General features: G+C 43.7%; 1 protein-coding gene across 1 annotated transcript in view; it reads right to left on the reverse strand.

Moving 5' to 3' along the window:
* Positions 1–19,740, reverse strand: part of WDR25 (WD repeat domain 25) — a 140,700-nt gene that overhangs the window by 58,159 nt on the left and 62,801 nt on the right. Inside the window, exon 3 of the mRNA XM_082648319.1 lies at positions 537–684. Coding sequence (XP_082504445.1) covers positions 537–684 — 148 coding nt within the window. The remainder of the gene's footprint in view (positions 1–536; positions 685–19,740) is intronic.

The following is a 19,740-nucleotide window of genomic DNA, read 5'->3' on the forward strand; positions in this document are numbered from 1 at the left end:
TCTCTCCTCCTCGCGCTGCTTGTTGAGAGCCCCCTTAGGATTTAGCCAGCGCGAATCCATCTTGCCCAAATGCCTTTTCAGTGTGGGCATGAAAGCAGAGCTCATTTGCTGGCTTTCCGTACGAGCTGGAATCATTCCTTACAGCCTTTCAGCGACAGTGAATTGACAGGAATTCTAAACTGATTCCAACCAAAGGACGCTGTGATAAAGCTAAATCTATCTCAGTACAAATTGCATGTCAGAAGTTGATTAAAAAGCCACCTCTATCCAGCTCCACAGGTTGGGGCTGGGACAACCTTGGGACTCTGTCCTCCGGGCAGGTTGGCAGAGGTCCACTGTGAAGCCTACGGGCCAGTCTCGGTTTCAGGCAAACAGCCTGGAGACAGGCTTGCCGAGTATGAGTCTCCCCTCGTCCCGTCTGCCCCTGCCCTGAAACCGTCTGCAGCTGGCGGCTGCAGAATCCCCCTCCCAGAAACCTCCCCAGTGAGAAAGGCGCCAACTCGGAGGAGGGGGCGCCTCGGGGTAATGAAACACACCTGTTTCGAGGTCTGTTAGGTGCAGGGCGGAGTCGAAGCCACCACTGAGGATGCGCTGGCCACAGGGGGACCACCGGGCGGCCCGCACTGCCTCACTGTGCAGGGAGTAGGTCTGCAAGCAGCTTCCCGAGTCCACGGCGTTCCACACCTACGAGGCAAACACAGCGCCAGATGTCACAAGCGGGGGCCTGATCCTGGGGGCTCAGCTCAGCCCCTGTGCACGGGGAAAAGGCTCTCACAGTGGAACTAGATTCCCAATATTTTACCATCAAAGCAACATCTAGATGTTAAACTTCTCTTCGTGGAAATGTAATAAGGCCTTGGGACTGGCAAGTCGAGGGGGAGACTTTCACAAAATTTTTTCTGGGGGTTAAGGGAGCTCACAAGGAAACAGCATGTCCTGTGTTCTGCCGCTCACCTGCCCAGCCCTTCACACCTGATTCACACCTGCTCACCACCAAAAAGTTCCAGCCCAGCCTCACCTGCACCTCTGACATGTGTCCTCCGAGACAGGACTTTCTGAGACCTGTAGTGGATGCCGCACCAGGCCAGGCTACCTGCACGGGTCCCGCTTTAAGACTAAGATCCAAAATAGAGTCTGCCACACCTGTGTTTGCAACCAGGCAGAGCAGATCTCTGCCCGAGGGGCAAGCTGGCCTTTTTTCTGGGAGAGAAAGTACTGCCCCTCACTCCCCTCTGCTTTCTCTGGGGAGCGAGGCTTGTGGCAGAAAGCCCTATGTACACTTAACGACCTCTGAAATGTGTTTTTAGGCCCTCAAGTATAGAACTGTACATTCCAAGGGCCAGGACCACTTGTGCATGAAAGGGCTGAGTTCGGCTTCCCACCGGCTCTCCCAGGAAACTCTGCCGACCACCACACACCCCAGGGAAAGGCCGGCAGGCGAGGAGCCCAACCAGGCTGGCCCAGGGCCTGGCACGCGGAGATGCTCAGCAGTGCTACTGTCCTCCCTTGGTGTCACTGCTGGAAGAAAGGGATGCTCTCACCTGCCATCCAAGGTGGGTCAGAGGACTGAACACAGAAGCAGGAAGGCACCCACAGGGCCTCCTGTGTGATGCTTCCAGCCTTGTGACTTGGCTGAAGCTTGGCCTCTTCAGGCCTCAGTCTCCTCGTCCATATAATGGGCATAAGAAGAGCCCCGTCCCAAGGGCAGTAGTGAGGAATGAGCGAGGGCTGGGCACACCGCACCGCAGCTGGAGCACAGCAGGAGCCACGGCGCCGGAGGCTGTGCTCCTTGAGGCAGGTAGTGCATGCGGTTCTTAACAGCAGGATTCCCTGACCCTCTCTTATTTCCTTGATAAGAGTAAACCCAAAGCGTGCCCACACAGATCCACAAACTGGATGTGAGAGATAAGCTCCCCTTTCAAGATGAGAAAGTTCACCCCGCCACATCCTGAAGGTTCTCAAAATGCATAGGATGAGAGCTCTGAACGCGTATTTCCCGGGCATACGGAAATGTCTAAGATTAAGAAAACAAGAGGTCAAGGGTAGCCTTGAAAGAATGGTAAGACAGCTCAGTTCCTTTCTTCCTAATTAGGGGTCAACAGCTGGGGTTTCAGACTGAAAAGCAAAAAGTAGCAACATTTACATTTAGAAATACGAACAGAGATAACAGAGGAAAGAGCCAGAAGACTTCAAAGTGAAGTGAGAATTCATGGCAGAAACGCAGAGCACAGGGAACTGCTGTTTTCTCAAAACGATGTGCAAGTATGACTTGAAAGGAAAAAATAAAGTAAAATGAGTGAGCTAGATCTACAGGGTTAACTTGGCTAAACAGTGAAAAGATAATATTGAATACATAAGGCAACTGCATATATGCAGTACGATGCCATCTAAGTTTTAAAAACACATGGAACACCACCTCACACCCAGCAGAATGGCTTCTATCAAAAAAAAAAAAAAAGAAGATATGTGTTGGCAAGGAGGTGGAGAAATCAGAACCTTTGTACATTGTTAGTGGGAAGGCAAAATGGTCCAGCCACTAGAGAAAACAGCAGAGCAGAACTTCAAAACATTAAGCATAGACTTACAGTATGATCCAGCAATTCCACTTGTGTGTATGCGCTCAAAAAATTAAAACCAGGATCTCAAAGAGATATCTGTATCCCAATGTTCACAGCTGCATTAGTCACAACAGTGAAAATGTGGAAGCAACCCAAGTGTCCACTGATGGATAGATGGATAAACAAAATGTGATATATATATACATATATATATGTATATATATATATACACACAATGGAATATTACTGTCTTAAGAAGAAATGAAATTCTGACACAACCCACCACATGGATAAACCTTGAAGACAACACGCTAAGTGAAATAAGCCACTCACAAAAAGACAGAAAGTATAATTCCACATATGTGGGGTCCCTAGAGTAGTCAAAATCATAGACATAGAAAGTAGAACGGCGGTTACCAGGGGCTGCGGGGAGGGGGAAATGGAGACTTTAATGGGGACAGAGTTTCAGTTTTGCAAGATGAAGAGTTCTGCAGATGGATGGTGATGACGGCTGCACAACAATGTGAATGAATGTACTTAATGCCGCTGAACCTACACTTAAAAATGGCTACGCTGGTAAACTTTATGTGTATTTCACCACAATTTTAAAAACACACATGAAGCAAAACTCTATCATGTTTCTTTGTGTACTTGTAGTCAGACTATAAAAAATATGCTTGGAGAGGGGAGAGGGAGAGGGGCAGGGTTGGGGGATGGGAGCTGTGAACACCACACTGTATTTCCCCTAAAGAGAGGCAAAGAGAGCGTGAGAGGGCTTCCCTGGTGGCACAGTGGTTGGTAGTCCGCCTGCCGATGCAGGGGACACGAGTTCGTGTCCCGGTCTGGGAAGATCCCACATGCCGCGGAGCGGCTGGGCCCGTGAGCCACGGCCGCTGAGCCTGCGCGTCCGGAGCCTGTGCTCCGCAACGGGAGAGGCCACAGCAGTGAGAGGCCCGCGTACAGAAAAAAAAAAAAAAAAAAAAGAGCGTGAGAAAATGAATGTGCTCCAAAGCAAATATGCCCAAATGTCCCCATCTATTAAAGTCATTCATTTAATCATTCATTCAGCAAACACTTCCTGGGTACCTGCTATCAGCTAGGTGTTGGGAAAGGAGAAGGAGGTGGTGGGGGACGAGGAGGGGGTGGCTCATAACCCTAATGAAAGACGGAGGGAAAAAGAGACCTTAAACCCGGTGGCACCAAGGCCGAAAGCAGCAACCAGAGAGGTCCGAGTTCCTGGCCACGGCCTCCTAAATCAGCCGCGGAGACATGCTTAAGGACATCCATCAATCCGTAAATTATCCAGTAACTCCCCTCTGAAATGAAAAATGCATACTTGGCTCTCCTGGTTGATATATACACAACGATAGCATCAGAATCAATGCACCCCAGTCAGCCACTTCTCAAAGTACCCAGGGTGAGGGAGAGAAGAATCTTTGCTAATCGCTCTCCCTAATTGGATTTAATGTTTGCTGTCAGGTTTTAAAGATTAATTCCCAAACACCAGGCAGCCTGAAGTGTGTACCTTTTTTCAATTAAGTAATTAGAGAGCCCAATCTGCCTTCATGGAATTAAGGAGTTAAGTCTTCTGTCACATGTGCTAAGATGACTTGCTGTATTAACTGGAGACATTCTACGTGTCCAACAAAAGTCAGGTTTAGAAAGAACATGACAAGTGAAATGTGGTGCAGGTGCACGTTCACTGCAGTTTCCGTGTTCTGCTTACTGAGATATGGCCCCACCAGGAGTTCCTAACAGTCTCTCAAGACCTATAGCTTTAGCCACGGGTCACCTTCTCTCTGCCTACCTGCCTGACTTTTGTTTTTTATTGGGTTGGCCAAAAGGTTTGTTCAGTTTTTTCCATAAGATGGCTGTGGTAGCACTTAGTTGTTTTTAACTTTATTCAAAACGATTTTGTTAGATTGTATGTGACAGCTGTCATATCAGCATGCATTTATAAAAAAGACTTATCGACACATGCACCCCAATGTCCACTGCAGCACTATTTACAATAGCCAGGTCATGGAAGCAACCTAAATGCCCATTGACAGATGAATGGATAAAGAAGATGTGGTACAATGGAATATTATCCAGCCATAAAAAGGAATGAAATTGGGTCATTTATAGAGACGTGGATGGACCTAGAGACTGTCATACAGAGTGAAGTAAGTCAGAAACAGAAAAACAAATATCGTATATTAACACATATATGTGGAATCTAGAAAAACGGTACAGATGAACCGGTTTGCAAGGCAGAGACAGAGACACAGACATAGAGAACAAATGTATGGACACCAAGGAGGGAAAGGGGGGGTGGGATGAACTGGGAGATTGGGATTGACATATATACACTAATATGTATACAACAGATAACTGATGAGAACCTGCTGTATAGCACAGGGAACTCTACTTCACTTCGCTGTACAGTAGAAACTAACACAACATTGTAAAACAGCTATACCCCAATAAAAATAAATAAATAAATAAATACATCAAAATTGGTGAATTTTTGTGTTGCCATTTTAATACTGAAGATGGAAGAAAGAAAGCAACATTTTCGGCATACTATGCTTTATTATTTTAAGAAAGGTAAAAATGCAACTGAAACACTAAAAAAGATATGTGCGGTGTATGGAGATGATGCTCTGACTGATTGAACATGTCAAACATGGTTTGCAAAGTTTCACGCTGGAGATTTCTCGCTGGACGATGCTCCATGGTCAGGTAGACCAGTGGAAGTTGATACCAATCAAATCGAGACATTAATTGAGAACCACTCAGGAGATAGCTGACATACTCAAAGTATGCAACTCATGCGTTGACAATCATTCGCAACAGCTTGGTTATGTTCATCACTTTAATGTTTGGGTTCCACATAAGTTAAGTGAAAAAAACCTTCTTGACTGCATTTCCACATGTGATTCTCTACTTAAACATAACGAAAATGTTCCGTTTTTAAAACAAATTGTGATGGGCGATGAAAAGTGGATACTGTACAATGATGTGGAACAGAAGAGATCGTGGGGCAAGTGAAATGAACCACCACCAACCACACCAAAGGCCAGTCTTCATCCAAAGAAGGCGATGTTGTGTATATGGTGGGGTTAGAAGGGAGCCCTCTATTACGAGCTCCTTCCAGAAAACCAAACGATTAATTCCAACAAGTGCTGCTCCCAGTTAGACCAACTGAAAGCAGCACTTGACGAAAAGCATCCAGAATTAGTCAACAGAAAACACATAATCTTCCATCAGGATAACGCAAGACCACATGTTCTTTGATGACCAGGCAAAAACTGTTACCGCTTGGCTGGGAAGCTCTGATTCATCCGCCGTACTCAACAGATATTGCACCTTTGGATTTCCATTTATTTCAGTCTTTACAAAATTCTCTTAAGGGAAAAAATTTCAATTCCCTAGAAGACTGTAAAAGGCACCTGGAACAGTTCTTTGCTCAAACAGATAAAAAGTTTTGGGAAGATGGAATTATGAAGTTGCCTAAAAAATGGCAGAAGGTAGTGGAACAAAAGGGTGAATATGTTGCTCAATAAAGTTCTTGGTGAAAATGAAAAATGTGTCTTTTATTTTTCCTTAAAAACCGAAGGCACTTTTTGGCCAACCCAATATTATAAAACAAATACAATCTCTGTAAAAAATACTCAAATTATACAAAAGTGCAAAAAGTAAAACCCCATAGGAATCAACAACAGGATGGCTGTTTCTCTGATTACATTGTAAATAAGTGTTCTGCAAAAAATTTTTCAAAACAAACAAAAAAAAAAAAACAGAAAAACACAAAGAAGAAAATAAGAGGCAGCTATCATCCCACTACCTGGAGATAATAGCTGTCAGACTTCTGGGTGAATCTTTGCCTCCCGTTTGGCCCTGTCCTGCCAGCTCCTGCCTCACGGACCCGCCTAGTTCAGTCCCAGCTCATGGACTCCTGTTTATCCTCGACAGTCTCTGCTGTCCCAGGATACCATTCTAGAGACTGCTGTCAGGCTTGCACAGCTTAGCACAAGCCTGTGCAGCCAGTGCCCAAGCCTTCATCAGGCCATTTACCTGCAAAAGTTTTGGGAATCCTTCAGGGCGTGTGTGTATTCAAGGGCTGGAATTGCGTTGAATCCACAGACCAATTTGGGGAGATGTCCTAACAATATTGAGTCTTCTGATGCATGAACAGGATATATCTCTCTTTTTATCAATATTTAGGTCTTTAATTTCTCTAAGCAATGGTTTATAGTTTTTTGATAGAAAATCTTGCACAACTTTTGTCAAATGTATCCCTATTTTTTTCATGTTGTGATGACACTGTAAATAGTATTTAAAATTTTTAAATTTCAGGTTCTTTTCTAATGTAGAAATACAATTAATTTTCTATATCGACCTTGAATTCGGCAAACTTGCTAAACTATTAGTTCTAAAGGGTTTTTTTTTGTAGATTCAGAAGAGTTTTCTACATAGACAATCACATATGTGAACAAAAAGAAGTTCACTTCCTCCTTTCCAATCCAGATACCTTTTATTTCTTTTTCTTGCCTTATTGCACAGGCTATAATCCCCAGAACAATGCTGAATAGACACGGTGTGAGTGAACACCCCTGCCTTGTTCCTGACCTCATGGGGAAAGCAGTCAGTCTTTTACACAGTTAAGTAAGATGCTAGAGGTTATGTTTTCATAAATGCTCCTTAACAGTTTGAGAAAATTATCTTCTATTTCCAGTTTGCTGAAACTTTTTATCAGGAATGAAAGCTGGATATTGTCAAAAGCTCTTTCTATATCTCTTGAGATGATCATCATATGGTTCTTCTTTTATAGTTCATCAATAGGTTGTATTATATTAATTGATTTTCAAATATTAAGCTAAACTTGAATTCCTGGGACAGATCCTACTTAGTCATGACATATAAATAAATAAATAAATAAATAAATAAATAAATAAATGTTGGATTGATTTGCTAAATCTTATTTCTTCTCTTGGTTTGGTACCACAGTAATGGTGGCCTCACAGAACAAGTTGGGAAGTGCTTCCTCCTCTTTGATTTTCTGGAGGAGTTTGAAAAGAATTGTGTATTAATTTTCTAGGGCTGCCATAACAAAATACCACAAACTGGCTGGTTTAAACAATAGATATGTATTGTCTCGTGATTCTGGAAGTCAAAAGTCAGAAATCAAGGCAGGATTGGTTCCTTCTGAGGGCTGTGAGGGAAGGATCTGTTCCAGACCTCTCTTCTTGACTTGTAGATGGCTGTCTTCACGCTCACATGGTGTTCTCCTTCTATGCCTGTCTGTCTTCATATATCCCCTTTTTATGAAAACATAGGGATTTCCCTGGTGGTGCAGTGGTTAAGAATCCACCTGTCAATGCAGGGGACACGGGTTCAAGCCCTGGTCTGGGAAGATCCCGCATGCCAGAGAGCAGCTAAGCCCATGCGTCACAACTGCTGAGCATGCATTATAGAGCCCAAGAGCCACAATTACTGAAGCCCGCATACCTGGAGCTTGTGCTCTGCAAGAGGAGAAGCCACTGCGATGAGAAGTCTGCTCACCACAACGAAGAGTGGTGAGCAGTCTTCTGCTCACCTGCTCACCACAACTAGAGAAAACCCACACACAGCAACGAAGACCCAATGCAGCCAAAAATAAATAAATAAATTTTAAAAAAAGAAAAGAAAATGAAAGTCATACTGGATTAGGGTCCAGCCTAAAGACTTCATTTTAACTTGAATATCTCTATAAAGATCCCATCTCCAGGGCTTCCCTAGTGGCACAGTGGTTGAGAGTCCACCTGCCAATGCAGGGGACATGGGTTCGTGCCCCGGTCCGGGAAGATCCCACGTGCCGCAGAGCAGCTGGGCCTGTGAGCCATGGCCGCTGAGCCTGCGCATCTGGAGCCTGTGCTCCGCAGCGGGAGAGGCCGCAGAGGTGAGAGGCCCGCGTACCGCAAAAAAAAAAAAAAAAAAAAAAAAAAAAATCCCATCTCCAAATAAAGACATATTCTGAGGCACTGGGGGTTAGGACTTAGAAATACAAATTTTGAGAGAGACACAATTCAACTCATAACAAATTGGTCCTATTTCTTACTTAAATGTTCGGTAAAATTCACTAGTGAAGTTTTGGGGCATGGAGTTTTCTTTATGGGGAGGCTTTTAACTATGAATTCAATTTCTTTAATAGAGAAAAGGCTTTGGAGTTATCTAATTTTGTCAGTGAGCTTTTATTGCTTGAGTCTCTCAAGGGATTTATCCAGGTCATCTAAGTTGTAGAATTCATTGACAGAAAGTTGATCATAATATTACCTTAGTACTCTCTTAATATCTTTAGAATTTGTAATTAAGTCACTTCTCTTATTCCTAATATTGGTAACTTGTATGTTTTGTCTTTATTCCTGATGAGTGGCTAAAGGTTTATCACTTTCACTGATCTCAAAGAACCAGCTTTTGGCACCACTGACTTTTCTCTACTGTTTATCTGTTTTCTCTTTCAATTATTTCTGCTTTTTCTTTATTTCCTCTCTTTTGCTTACTTTGGGTTGTATTTGCTTTTCTTTCTTTTGTATGTAAAGTGGAAGCTAAGATCATTGATTTGAAATTTTCTTCTTTAATATAGGCATTAATGCTATAAATTACCATCTGAGAACTACTCTAGTTACATTCCACAAAATTTTATATGTTGTGTTTTCATTTGCATTTGGTTCAAAATACTTTCTAATATCCCTATCAGTTTCTCCCTGAACCCAGAGGTTAATTACAAGTGTGCTGTCTAGTTTCCAAATATTTGGGATATCTGTCATTGATTTTTAATTTAATCTTATCACCATTAGAGAATATACTTTGAATAATTTCAATCCTTTTAAATTTACTGAGCCTTGTTTTATGGCCTAGAATATGGTCTATCTTGGTAAACATTCCATGTACACTTGAAAAGAATGTGTGTTCTGCTGTTGTTACATGGATTGTTCTATCAATGCCAATTAGGCTAAGTTGGTGATAGTGTTGTTCAAGTCTTCTACACCTTTACTGATTTTCTGTCTACTTGATCTATTGATTATCGAAAAAATGGTGTTGAAAGCTCCAACTATAATTGTATATATGATTATTTCTCCATGCAGTTCTATCAGCTTTGCCTCATGTGTTTTAAAGCTCTCTTATTAGATGTATACATATTTATGCCCTTAATGTTTATGTGCCCAAAGTTAAGTATCTAGTGTTATGTCCTTTGATGAATTGACCCCTTTCTCATTATAAGATGTCTCTCTTTATCCCTGCTAATATTCTTTGCTCTGAAATCTACTTTGTCTAATATTAATATGGCCACTCTTTTTTTTAATTACTATTAGTATGGTATATCTTCTTCCATCCTTTTACATTTAACCTTTGGTGTCTTTTCATTTAAGGTTTCTTGCGGGTATTGTATAATTGGGTCTTGCCTTTTTATCCAACCTAACAAACTTTGTCTTTTTTTTTTTTAATTTATTTATTTTGGCTGTGTTGGGTCTTCGTTGCTGCACACAGGCTTTTCTCTAGTTGTGGCGAGGAGGGGCTACTCTTCGTTGCAGTGCACAGGCTTCTCGTTGCGGTTGCTTCTCTTGTTGCGGAGCATGGGCTCTAGGCACGTGGGCTTCAGTAGTTGTGGCGTGCAGGCTTCAGTAGTTGTGGCTCGCAGGCTTTAGAGAGCAGGTTCAGTAGTTGTGGCACAGGCTTCCCAGACCAGCGATCAAACCCATGTCCCCTGCATTGGCAGGTGGATTCTTAACCACTGCACCACCAGGGAAGTCCCCAAACTTTGTCTTTTAAATGGGTATTTAGGCCATTTTATCCACTACTGATATGGTTTGGGCTTAAATTTGCTATTTGTTTTCCATTTATCTCGATTGTTCCCTCTTTCCTAATTTTTTTTTGGCCTTCTTTTGGATTGAGTAACTTTTGTTACTTCATTTTATCTTTTGTTAAGAGTATCTTTTGTTACTTCATTTTATCTCCATTGTTAGATTACTAACCATAAATCTTGGTTTTGTTTTATTACTATTTGCTTTAAGACTTACAGCATACATTTGTAATTTATCACAGTCTACCTTCAAGTAATATTAGCACTTGCCTTAAGAATCATAACAATCATAATAACAATATACACCATTCCTCCTATCTCAGCTTTTATACATGTTATCATATATTTTATACCTACATATGTTATAAACTCCACAAAACATTGTTATTATTTTTACTTTAAACATAAATCATCATTTAAAGTGATTTTTTAATAAAAAGAAAAATATTTACATTTACCCACATATTCACCATTTCTGGTGCTCATCATTCCTCTGTGAAGATGTAATTTCTATCTGGCATCACCTTCTTTCTGTTTCAAGAACTTTAACATTTCCTTTAGTGCAGGTCTGCTGGAAATGAATTGCTTCAACTTTTAAATGTCTGAAACAGTATTTTGCCTTTGTTTTAAAAAGATGTTTTGCTGGGTTTTGAATTTTGGGTTAACAGTGGTCTGTTTGTTTTCTCTTGGTACTTTAAGTATGCTATTCCACTGGCATCATTTCCAATAAGAGGTCTGTTGCCATTCTTATCTTTGTTCCTCTGTATGTAACTTGTCTTTTTCTCCCTCTCTGGCTGCATTTAAGATTTTTATCTTTATCATTGATTATAAGAAATTCCATTATGATGTACCTTGGTAAACTTTTTCCTCATATTTCTTGTGCTTGGGGTTCATTGAGGTTCTTGGATATATAGGTTTCTAATTTTCATCAAATTTGGAAAACTTTCAGCCATTCTTTCTTTTATTTAAAATTTTTTTCTTTCTATTTATTTATTTATTTTTAATTTTTGTCTGTGATGGGTCTTCGTTGCTCCATGCAGGCTTTCTCTAGTTGCTGTGAGCAGAGGCTACTCTTTGTTGCGGTATGTGGGCTTCTCATTGCAGTGGCTTCTCTTGTTGTGGAGCACGGACTCTAGGCGTGCGGGCTCAGTAGTTGTGGCTTGTGGGCTCTAGAGCGCAGGCTCAGTAGTTGTGGTGCACAGGCTAAGTTGCTCCATGGCATGTGGGATCTTCCCGGAACAGGGCTTGAACCCGTGTCCCCTGCATTGGCAGGTGGATTCTTAACCACTGCGCCACCAGGGAAGCCCTCACCCTTTATTTCTTTAAATAATTTTTTCTGTTCTCTCTTCCTCTGAAGACTCCATGTATACTCCAAGTATATGTATACATGTATACTCCATGTATACATATACTTTCATGTATATTGGGTAAGCTTGAAGTTATCTCACAGTTCACTGGTGCTCTGTTTATTTTTTTCCCCAAGCTTTTTACTCTCTGTGCTGCATTTTGGATAGTTTCTATAACTGTCTTCAAATTTGCTAACCTTTTCTTTTACAGTTTATGATCTGCAATTAATTCCATCTAGTGTAGTTTTCATCCAAAACATTTTTTTTTCACCTCTAGAGTTCGATTTGGACCTTTCTTCTGTCTTCCATGTCTCTCCTTATTCTGTTCATACTTTTCTCCACCTCTTTGTATATATAAGGCATATTTATAACAGCTGGTATAACGTTATTTACTAATTGTATCATCTTGCCATTTCTAGGTATGTTTCTATTTATTGATTTTTCTTCTCATCATGGTTCAGATTTTTCTTCTTCTTTCACATGCCTTTGTAATCTTTGTTTGGAAGCAAGACACAGTGAATTTTACTTTAGTGGATTTTTTTTTTATTTTTGTATTCCTATAATAGTCTTGAGGTTTGTTCTGGGACACAGTTAAATTACTTGGAAACAGTTCACTTCTCGCCAGGATAGTCTCTAAGCTTTGATAGGAGGAAAAAGAGCAGCATTTATCTAGGGTTGTTTTACTCCATTCCTGAGGCAATACCCTTGTGAATTACAAGGATTTCCCACTCTGGCTTATGGGAATATGACGTATTCTTGGTCCTGTGAGCTCTGGGGATTGTTCATCCTGTTCCTTTCAAGTGGCTCTTTCCCCACCTTGGGGAGTTTCCTCCTACACGTGTGCTGATCAGTATTTCACTGAAGACTTTGAGGGAACCTCCTGTAGGCTCTGGAGCTCTCTCTCTCTCTGGGCAGCTCTCTAGTCTCTGGTTCTCTATTCTGAGAACCAGAACTCTAGAGAGAACTCTGAGAACTCTAGCTGCCTTGCCCTTCCTGGATTCCAGCTCTGTCTCCTCAACTCAGGAAGATCACTGGGACCCATCTGGGTTTCTTCTCCCTGTGCTATAGTCCAGAAACTCTCATCGGGCTGTAAGCTGCAACAATCTCAGGGCTCATCCCATTTTGTTTCCCCTCTCTCAGGGATCACTGTCTACACTACCTGGTGTTCAGTGCCTGAAAACCACTGTTCCTTATATTTTACCTGTTTCTTTTAATTATTTAAGATTGAAGCATAAATCTGGTCCCTATTACTCCATCTTAGCCGAAAGCATAAATCCCCATAAGTTATTTAGAAGTATGTGATTTAACCGTCAAATGTTTATGGAGTTTTTCTTACTTTTCAGTATCTTATTATTATTTATTATTAATTTAATTCCACTGTGATCAAAGACTTGGCTTTCTATTGTTTAAACCCTCTTTTAATATTCATTTATTTACATTTATTTAGGCTGTGCCGGATCTTAGTTGTGGCACACAGGATTTTCACTGCAGCATGTTTTAGTTGCAGCATGCATGTGGGATCTAGTTCCCCGACCAGGGATTGAACCCAGGTCCCCTGCATTTGGAGCATGGATTCTTACCCACTGGACCACCAGGGAAGTCTCTAAGCTTTTTTAAATGTATTTATATTTGCTTTATGTCCTAGCACATGGCCTACCTTAGAGAAGTACTATTTGAATTTGAAAAGCATCTGCACCCAGCATTGTTATGTATAGTGTTCCATAAATGTCAGTTTAGTTAAGGTAGTTGATAATGTTATGCAGATCTTCCATCTTTATTGATGTGTCTAGTTGTTCTATCAACTACTTAGAGAAGAGTGTTAATATCTCCAATTATGACTATGGATTTGTTTATTATCCCTTTAATTCTATGAAAACTTTTTCATGTATTTTGAAGCTCTGTTTTTAGGTACACAGATTGTTACGTCTTCCTGATGAATTAATCATTTTATCACAATGAAAAGTCCCTCTTATCTCTGGTAATACCCTTTGTCTTGAAGTCTATTTTATTGGTTAGTATTATAATACTTCCAGTCTTCTTATGCTTACTATTTGGATGATATCCCTTTATTCCACCTATTTACTTTTAGCTTATTTGTTTCTTTTTTACTTGAAGTGAACCTCTTGTCAACAGCATATAATTTAGTCTTGCTTTTGTATCCATTCTGACAATCTCTTTTTTTTTTTTTTTTTTTTTTTGTGGCCTCTCCCGTTGCAGAGCACAGGCTCCGGACGCGCAGGCTTAGCGGCCATGGCTCGCGCGGCATGTGGGATCTTCCCGGACCAGGGCACGAACCCGTGTCCCCTGCATCGGCAGGCGGACTCTCAACCACTGCGCCACCAGGGAAGCCCTGACAATCTCTTTTGATTGTAGTGTTTAGTCCATGTACATTTAATGTAATTGTTGATGTGAGCAGATTTACATCTACCATTTTGCTATTAGTTTTCTGTTTTACCTCTGTTTTATTCCTCCTTTCCCCCTTTACTGCCTTCTTTTGAAATACCTATTTTTAGAATTCCATTTTATCTATTGGCTTCTTAGCTATGCCTCTTAACCTTTTTAAAGTGGTTGCTCTAGGGATTATAATATACATGCTTAATATTTTATTTTTTTCATCTTTATTGGAGTATAATTGCTTTACAATGTTGTGTTAGTTTCTGCTGTATAACAAAGTGAATCAGCTATATGTATACATATATCCCCATATCCCCTCCCTCTTGAGCCTCCCTCCCACCCTCCCTATCCCACCACTCTAGGTCATTGCAAAGCACCGAGCTGACCTCCTTGTGCTATGCAGCTGCTTCCCACTACCTATTTTACATTTGGTAGTGTATATATGTCAATGCTACTCTCTCACTTCATCCCAGCTTCCTGTGCCCCCCGTGTCCTCAAGTCCATTCTCTACGTCTGAGTCTTTATTCCTACCCTGTGACTAGGCTCTTCAGTACCATTTTTTTTAGATTTCATATATGTGCGTTAGCATACAGTATTTGTTTTTCTCTTTCTGACTTACTTCACTCTGTATGATAGACTCTAGGTCCATCCACCTCACTACAAATAACTCAATTTCATTCTTTCTACGGCTGAGTAACATTCCATTGTATATATGTCATGCTTAATATTTTAAAGTCTTCTTATAGTAAATTGTACCAGTTTACATAAAATATAAGAAGCTTGCAACCATAAATGTCTTCTCCAACCCCCGTTCTTTACACTATAGTTGTCATGTGTATTCCACCCATATATGTTATAAACCCCACAATGCAATGTGAAAACGTTTGCTTTAAATAGTCATATGTATTCTTTTAATTTAAGAGGAAAAAATAGTCTTTTATATCTTCCCACATATTTGCCATTGACAGCCACTTCAATCCTTCCTAAAGATATGAGTTCCTATCTGGTATCATATTCCTCCATCCTAAAGAACTTCCTTTAACGTTTCTGTAGTGCACATCTGCTTCCAATGAATTCTCACTTACTTCTCATTCATCTGAAAATGTCTTTATTTCACCTTCATTCTTAAAGGATACAGAATCATGAGTTGAGAATTTTTATTTCTCTATCAGCACTTTAAAGATGCCATTCCAGGGGCTTCCCTGGTGGCACAGTGGTTGAGAGTCCGCCTGCCGATGCGGGGGACACGGGTTCGTGCCCCGGTCTGGGAAGATCCCACATGCCGCGGAGCGGCTGGGCCCGTGAGCCATGGCCACTGAGTCTGCGCGTCCAGAGCCTGTGCTCTGCAACGGGAGAGGCCACAGCAGTGAGAGGCCCGTGTACCGCAAAAAAAAAAAAAAAAAAAAAAATGTTTTCTATACCAAATGATGCAAGTTCCCTCAAAGTAAAGGTTGAGGAGAAACTTGATCAGAATCTGTAAGTACATGAGCATTTTCATTAGACAGAGAATTCCAAGAAATTATTCTCTCGTTCAATAAGGTCAGAACAAAGGGAAGGAGTTTTAAATGCCAGTAGAAGATGTAAAGGAGCAAAAAAGAGTTTTCTTTGCGTAAAAAGGATTAAGAGCAAGATGTCTGCAGAGGTTGCTGAAGAATGTGTGGAGAGTGGAGGCGGGGGCTCTAGAGGTCATCACTCCACCCTCCTTGTGGAGTGGGGAGGAGCCCTCGGCGGCCTGCAGGGCCCCCAGCAGGTGGTGCAGCCTGTCCAGCGGTGGGGATTGCCCGACTCCAGGAGGAGCTGGAGCCCCTTCTGAGAGCACTGCAACCTTGGACATTATTCTGAGACAAAATACCACCTCACCTCATACCTCCAGGTAACAGTAATCACGCACTCAACCGTACTACACAGAAGCCGTGTTTTAAGCACTTCACAAGAATTAACTCAATCTTTACCGCACAGTAGGAGGTGGGTATTATTATAAACATCATTTGACAGTTGAGATAACTGAAGCACAGAGAGGTTATCTGCCCCAGGTCACATGGTGAGAGGTGGAGCAGAGAATCAGACGGGGGCAGACTGGCTGGAAAGCCTTCAGGCTTAACCATCAACGCTCACCCACCTCCCACCTGCAGTGTGCTCTGCGGTCCCATACACGGCTCTGGACTAATACAACACAAAGTCAGACCGAGCCCTCTTCCCACTGACAGCCCTTTAGGGACGGATGAATAGACAAATGGACAGATGAACAGATGTATGGACAAATGGACAGAGGAACCAAAGGATGGCTATCCTAGTTTTGAGTCCTCTATAGCTTGGACAAGCAGACCTCCCTTCTGAAATGCTACCCAATTTGTTTATTATTAAGCTGTGGAACAGAAGAATGCTAAGTATCGTGCCCTTTGGTCATGAGAAACCTCTACCACCCTAGAAGTAAATCGTTAATTCTTTAGGTTGGGTGCTATTTTTGAACAAGCCACGGCCATCTAGTTGGACACTATCGCATGGTAGACACCACCACCACCCCCCTGCCATGTTCGCAAGAACAGCCTGAGATTCTCTGGCACCAGGAGGACCTGGGGTTCCAGCTCTTCTGCAAAATAAGGATGAGATAGAATCGTCAAGATTCTAAAGACCTGGGCCCCATGAGTGTCAGGTGCCTTTGCAAATTAAGATACACTTGGTCTCCGGCCTCAATATACACAGATCCTATGAGTCTAAGAACTCAAAAAAGAATGAATGGTTTTGGTGACTGAATGCTGGCTCCCAGCAGCACACCTGTCTTTTAGTCCTGCAGTGCCATGGATTCTACTGCTTGCCTGGTGTCCATGCGCCCACCTTCCTTGGAGAACCACGCATGCCCCACTCGGCTAGTGTGTTGCACGAGGCACTGGCTCAAAGCTTCTACAAAGGACACGTAACCCAGTCCTGGACAACCCGAGGCACTGGGGTACAAGCCCAGGGCTGCAGCAGGCAGTAGAGGGGAAGAGGCATTTCCTCTCTATTGGGGCTGCGAAGCAGTAGCCCTGAGGCTGAAAGGGAGCCACCACAGGGGTGGTGTGTCCCTGGGACCAGGGCACACCTAGAGACAGAGAAGGTGAGACAAAGACATGAGGACATCTGACCCCTGAGTGCAGCCGCGCCTGAAGCTAAACAGCCCTCAGCATTGCCACCCTTGAACCCACAGATTCACTTCTTTGCTTTAAGCTGCTAGGAATTGAGTGTTCTAGCCCTTGGAACCAAGAGTTCTAACACAAATCCACTGTAGAGTCTTTCCAGAGGTCAATGTTAGTTTTATTGATAGTTAGCTTCTAACACCACCTTTTCTCTCTCTTGGAAAGCCCATCTCGTCTCCTCAAATTTCCCCCCTTCTCCACAGTTTCTAAGCACTACCGCAGCCCATCAGCATAGGTAGAATGCTCTAGGTCTCAGTGCTGGAGCTCACTTAAGCACTGCCAGGTGCTCTTCCAGACCAGCCCACCTCAGGGGGAACAGGAAGGGCAGTTAGGGACTTTTCCAGGCTGAATGTCACATCTGCCCTTGAGCCGCAGGCCTCTCTCCTCCGTGGCGCGCCTACCCTAAAGCCAGATCACCAAAAGGGGCTTCGTACTGCTCCCTACTCTTTTATGCTAAGAAGTACTCGTTCTCAAAAAATGCCCGGGGAAAGAGGAGGGTGTGACCTGGCTAGAAGGAGTCATAATATCATACTTTAACGTCTGTGCATCACTTTCCACAGTACTTTTCCAAATTACGGAACCATGTGACCCTCACATAGACCCATGAGGTCAGCAGGGAAGTTACCTCCATTTTACAGATGTGCAAACAGAGGCTTTGAAAATTGGGCAACTCTCATTCATTCACTGGGTTTATTCCACAGATATTTATTTATTCAGGGTCCACTACGTGCCAAGAACACTGCTCACTGCTAGAATCTCCGGGGAACAAAACAGCTCACAAGAGTCTAATGAAAGAAAAAGATATTAAGCAAATGTACAAACGGGTATTACAACTGGGGACAGTGCTAAGAGAAAAGAGCTGGCCTCCAAGAGATAATAATAGCAGGTGAAGCTTAATTCTGACTGGGGAGGTGGGCGGGCTGCTGAGGAAGGTGGGAGGTGGGAGGGCGGGGAGAGCCAGACTGCAGAGAGGCCAGGGGCCCCCTGTGGATGGGAGTGCAGCAGGGGCGGGCGAAACAGATCGGAGAACTTTGGAAGTGTCTCCCTCCACAAAAGATGGGGAGCTGTTGAAGGGTTAAACATAGGAGAGAAAAGCAGGAGTCAGCTTTCCTTTTGAAAGAACAGTCTGCACAGGAGGCCAGAAACCTGTGGGGAGACCAGTGAAGAGGACGACCAGAGGGGAGGGAGCAGGCCGGGGCTAAGGACACACTGGACGTCATTTTGGAGAAGTGTCACCAGGACCTGGGGGTGGATCTGACTGGCAGTGAGGTGGAAGGAGAGAAGCTGAGAAGGTGGGGTGCTGCAGGCAGAGGGGGCACCACTGGAGGAGTGGCAGGGAAGACAGACGGGGACAAGGGACAGTAGTGGCAGGGAGGTGGGACACCCGCCACCTGAGCCGGGGGAGGAGCCGGTTCGTGATCAGCGTGTCTGCTTCACCCACGGGCAGGGAGGGGCTGCGTGCAGCAGTCACTGAGTGGGGGCCCCTGAGAGCACGGCCTGACTTATTTCCAGTGGCCTCCAACTTAATCCTTGTGCAGGCCCAGGCTGGGGGGCCCTGGTGTCCTGGCTGTCACACACAGCCTTGTCCCCGGGGAGCACCTCCTGACAGCTTTTCCAGAGACCCAGCTAAGTCCCCCACCCCACCTGACGCCAGCCAGGGCAGGACCCCCCAACAGGGTGACCACTCTCAGAAAGTGAGGCCACTCAGGTCCTGCTGCCACGTCAACCGCCACAGGCCAGCGCCAGGCTGTCTCTGCTCCCCAAAGAGGCCTTCCAGGGCAGCCCTGAGGGCAGGCTCCGTCAGGCCCACACTGCCCACCAAAGCCACGGTTCTCACCAGCCCTCCGTGAGGGGGTTTGGATGGGGGTGGTCATTCTCATTATGATTTCTCACTATGCATTAAAAAACAAAACGAAACAAAAAACGCAGGCCCCTCACCCTAAAACGCATGCAGACACCCAGCAAGGAGGTACGCTCAGAGCCTTCTGGCCTTAAGGCCTTATCTGGCTGTGGGCTTCTGCTGGCCACGCTCAGGGACTCCATACGGGTTGCAAATGGACCCAGTCTAGTGGGAAAGCCTCCAGTTGACCTGAGAGCCACCTACTCACCTGCCCAGCCTCACCTCTCACCACCATCTCACCTGCGCATCGCCCTCTAGCTAGGCTTCCCAAACTCACCTTGCTCTTTGCGACCTGTGGCTTTACACATGCCCTTCCCTGTACCCGAAGCAAATTCCTCCCTCTCCACCACATTGGCCCCTACTCTTCCCTCCAGTCTCAGCTGAGATGTTCCTTCCTCCAGGAAGCCCTCCTGACTATCTGGGATATAATCCCAGTGGATGTTCCCATCGCGCTCCATGCTTTCCCTCCTGGAGGGCTGGATGCACCATGTGGCAGTGGTTGCCCTCTGACCTCTTTCCTGAAGACAAGTGAAGAGTGGTCATT

The sequence above is a fragment of the Grampus griseus genome (assembly GCF_964374135.1).
Source record: "Grampus griseus genome assembly, chromosome: 2".
Classification (NCBI taxonomy): Eukaryota; Metazoa; Chordata; class Mammalia; order Artiodactyla; family Delphinidae; genus Grampus; species Grampus griseus.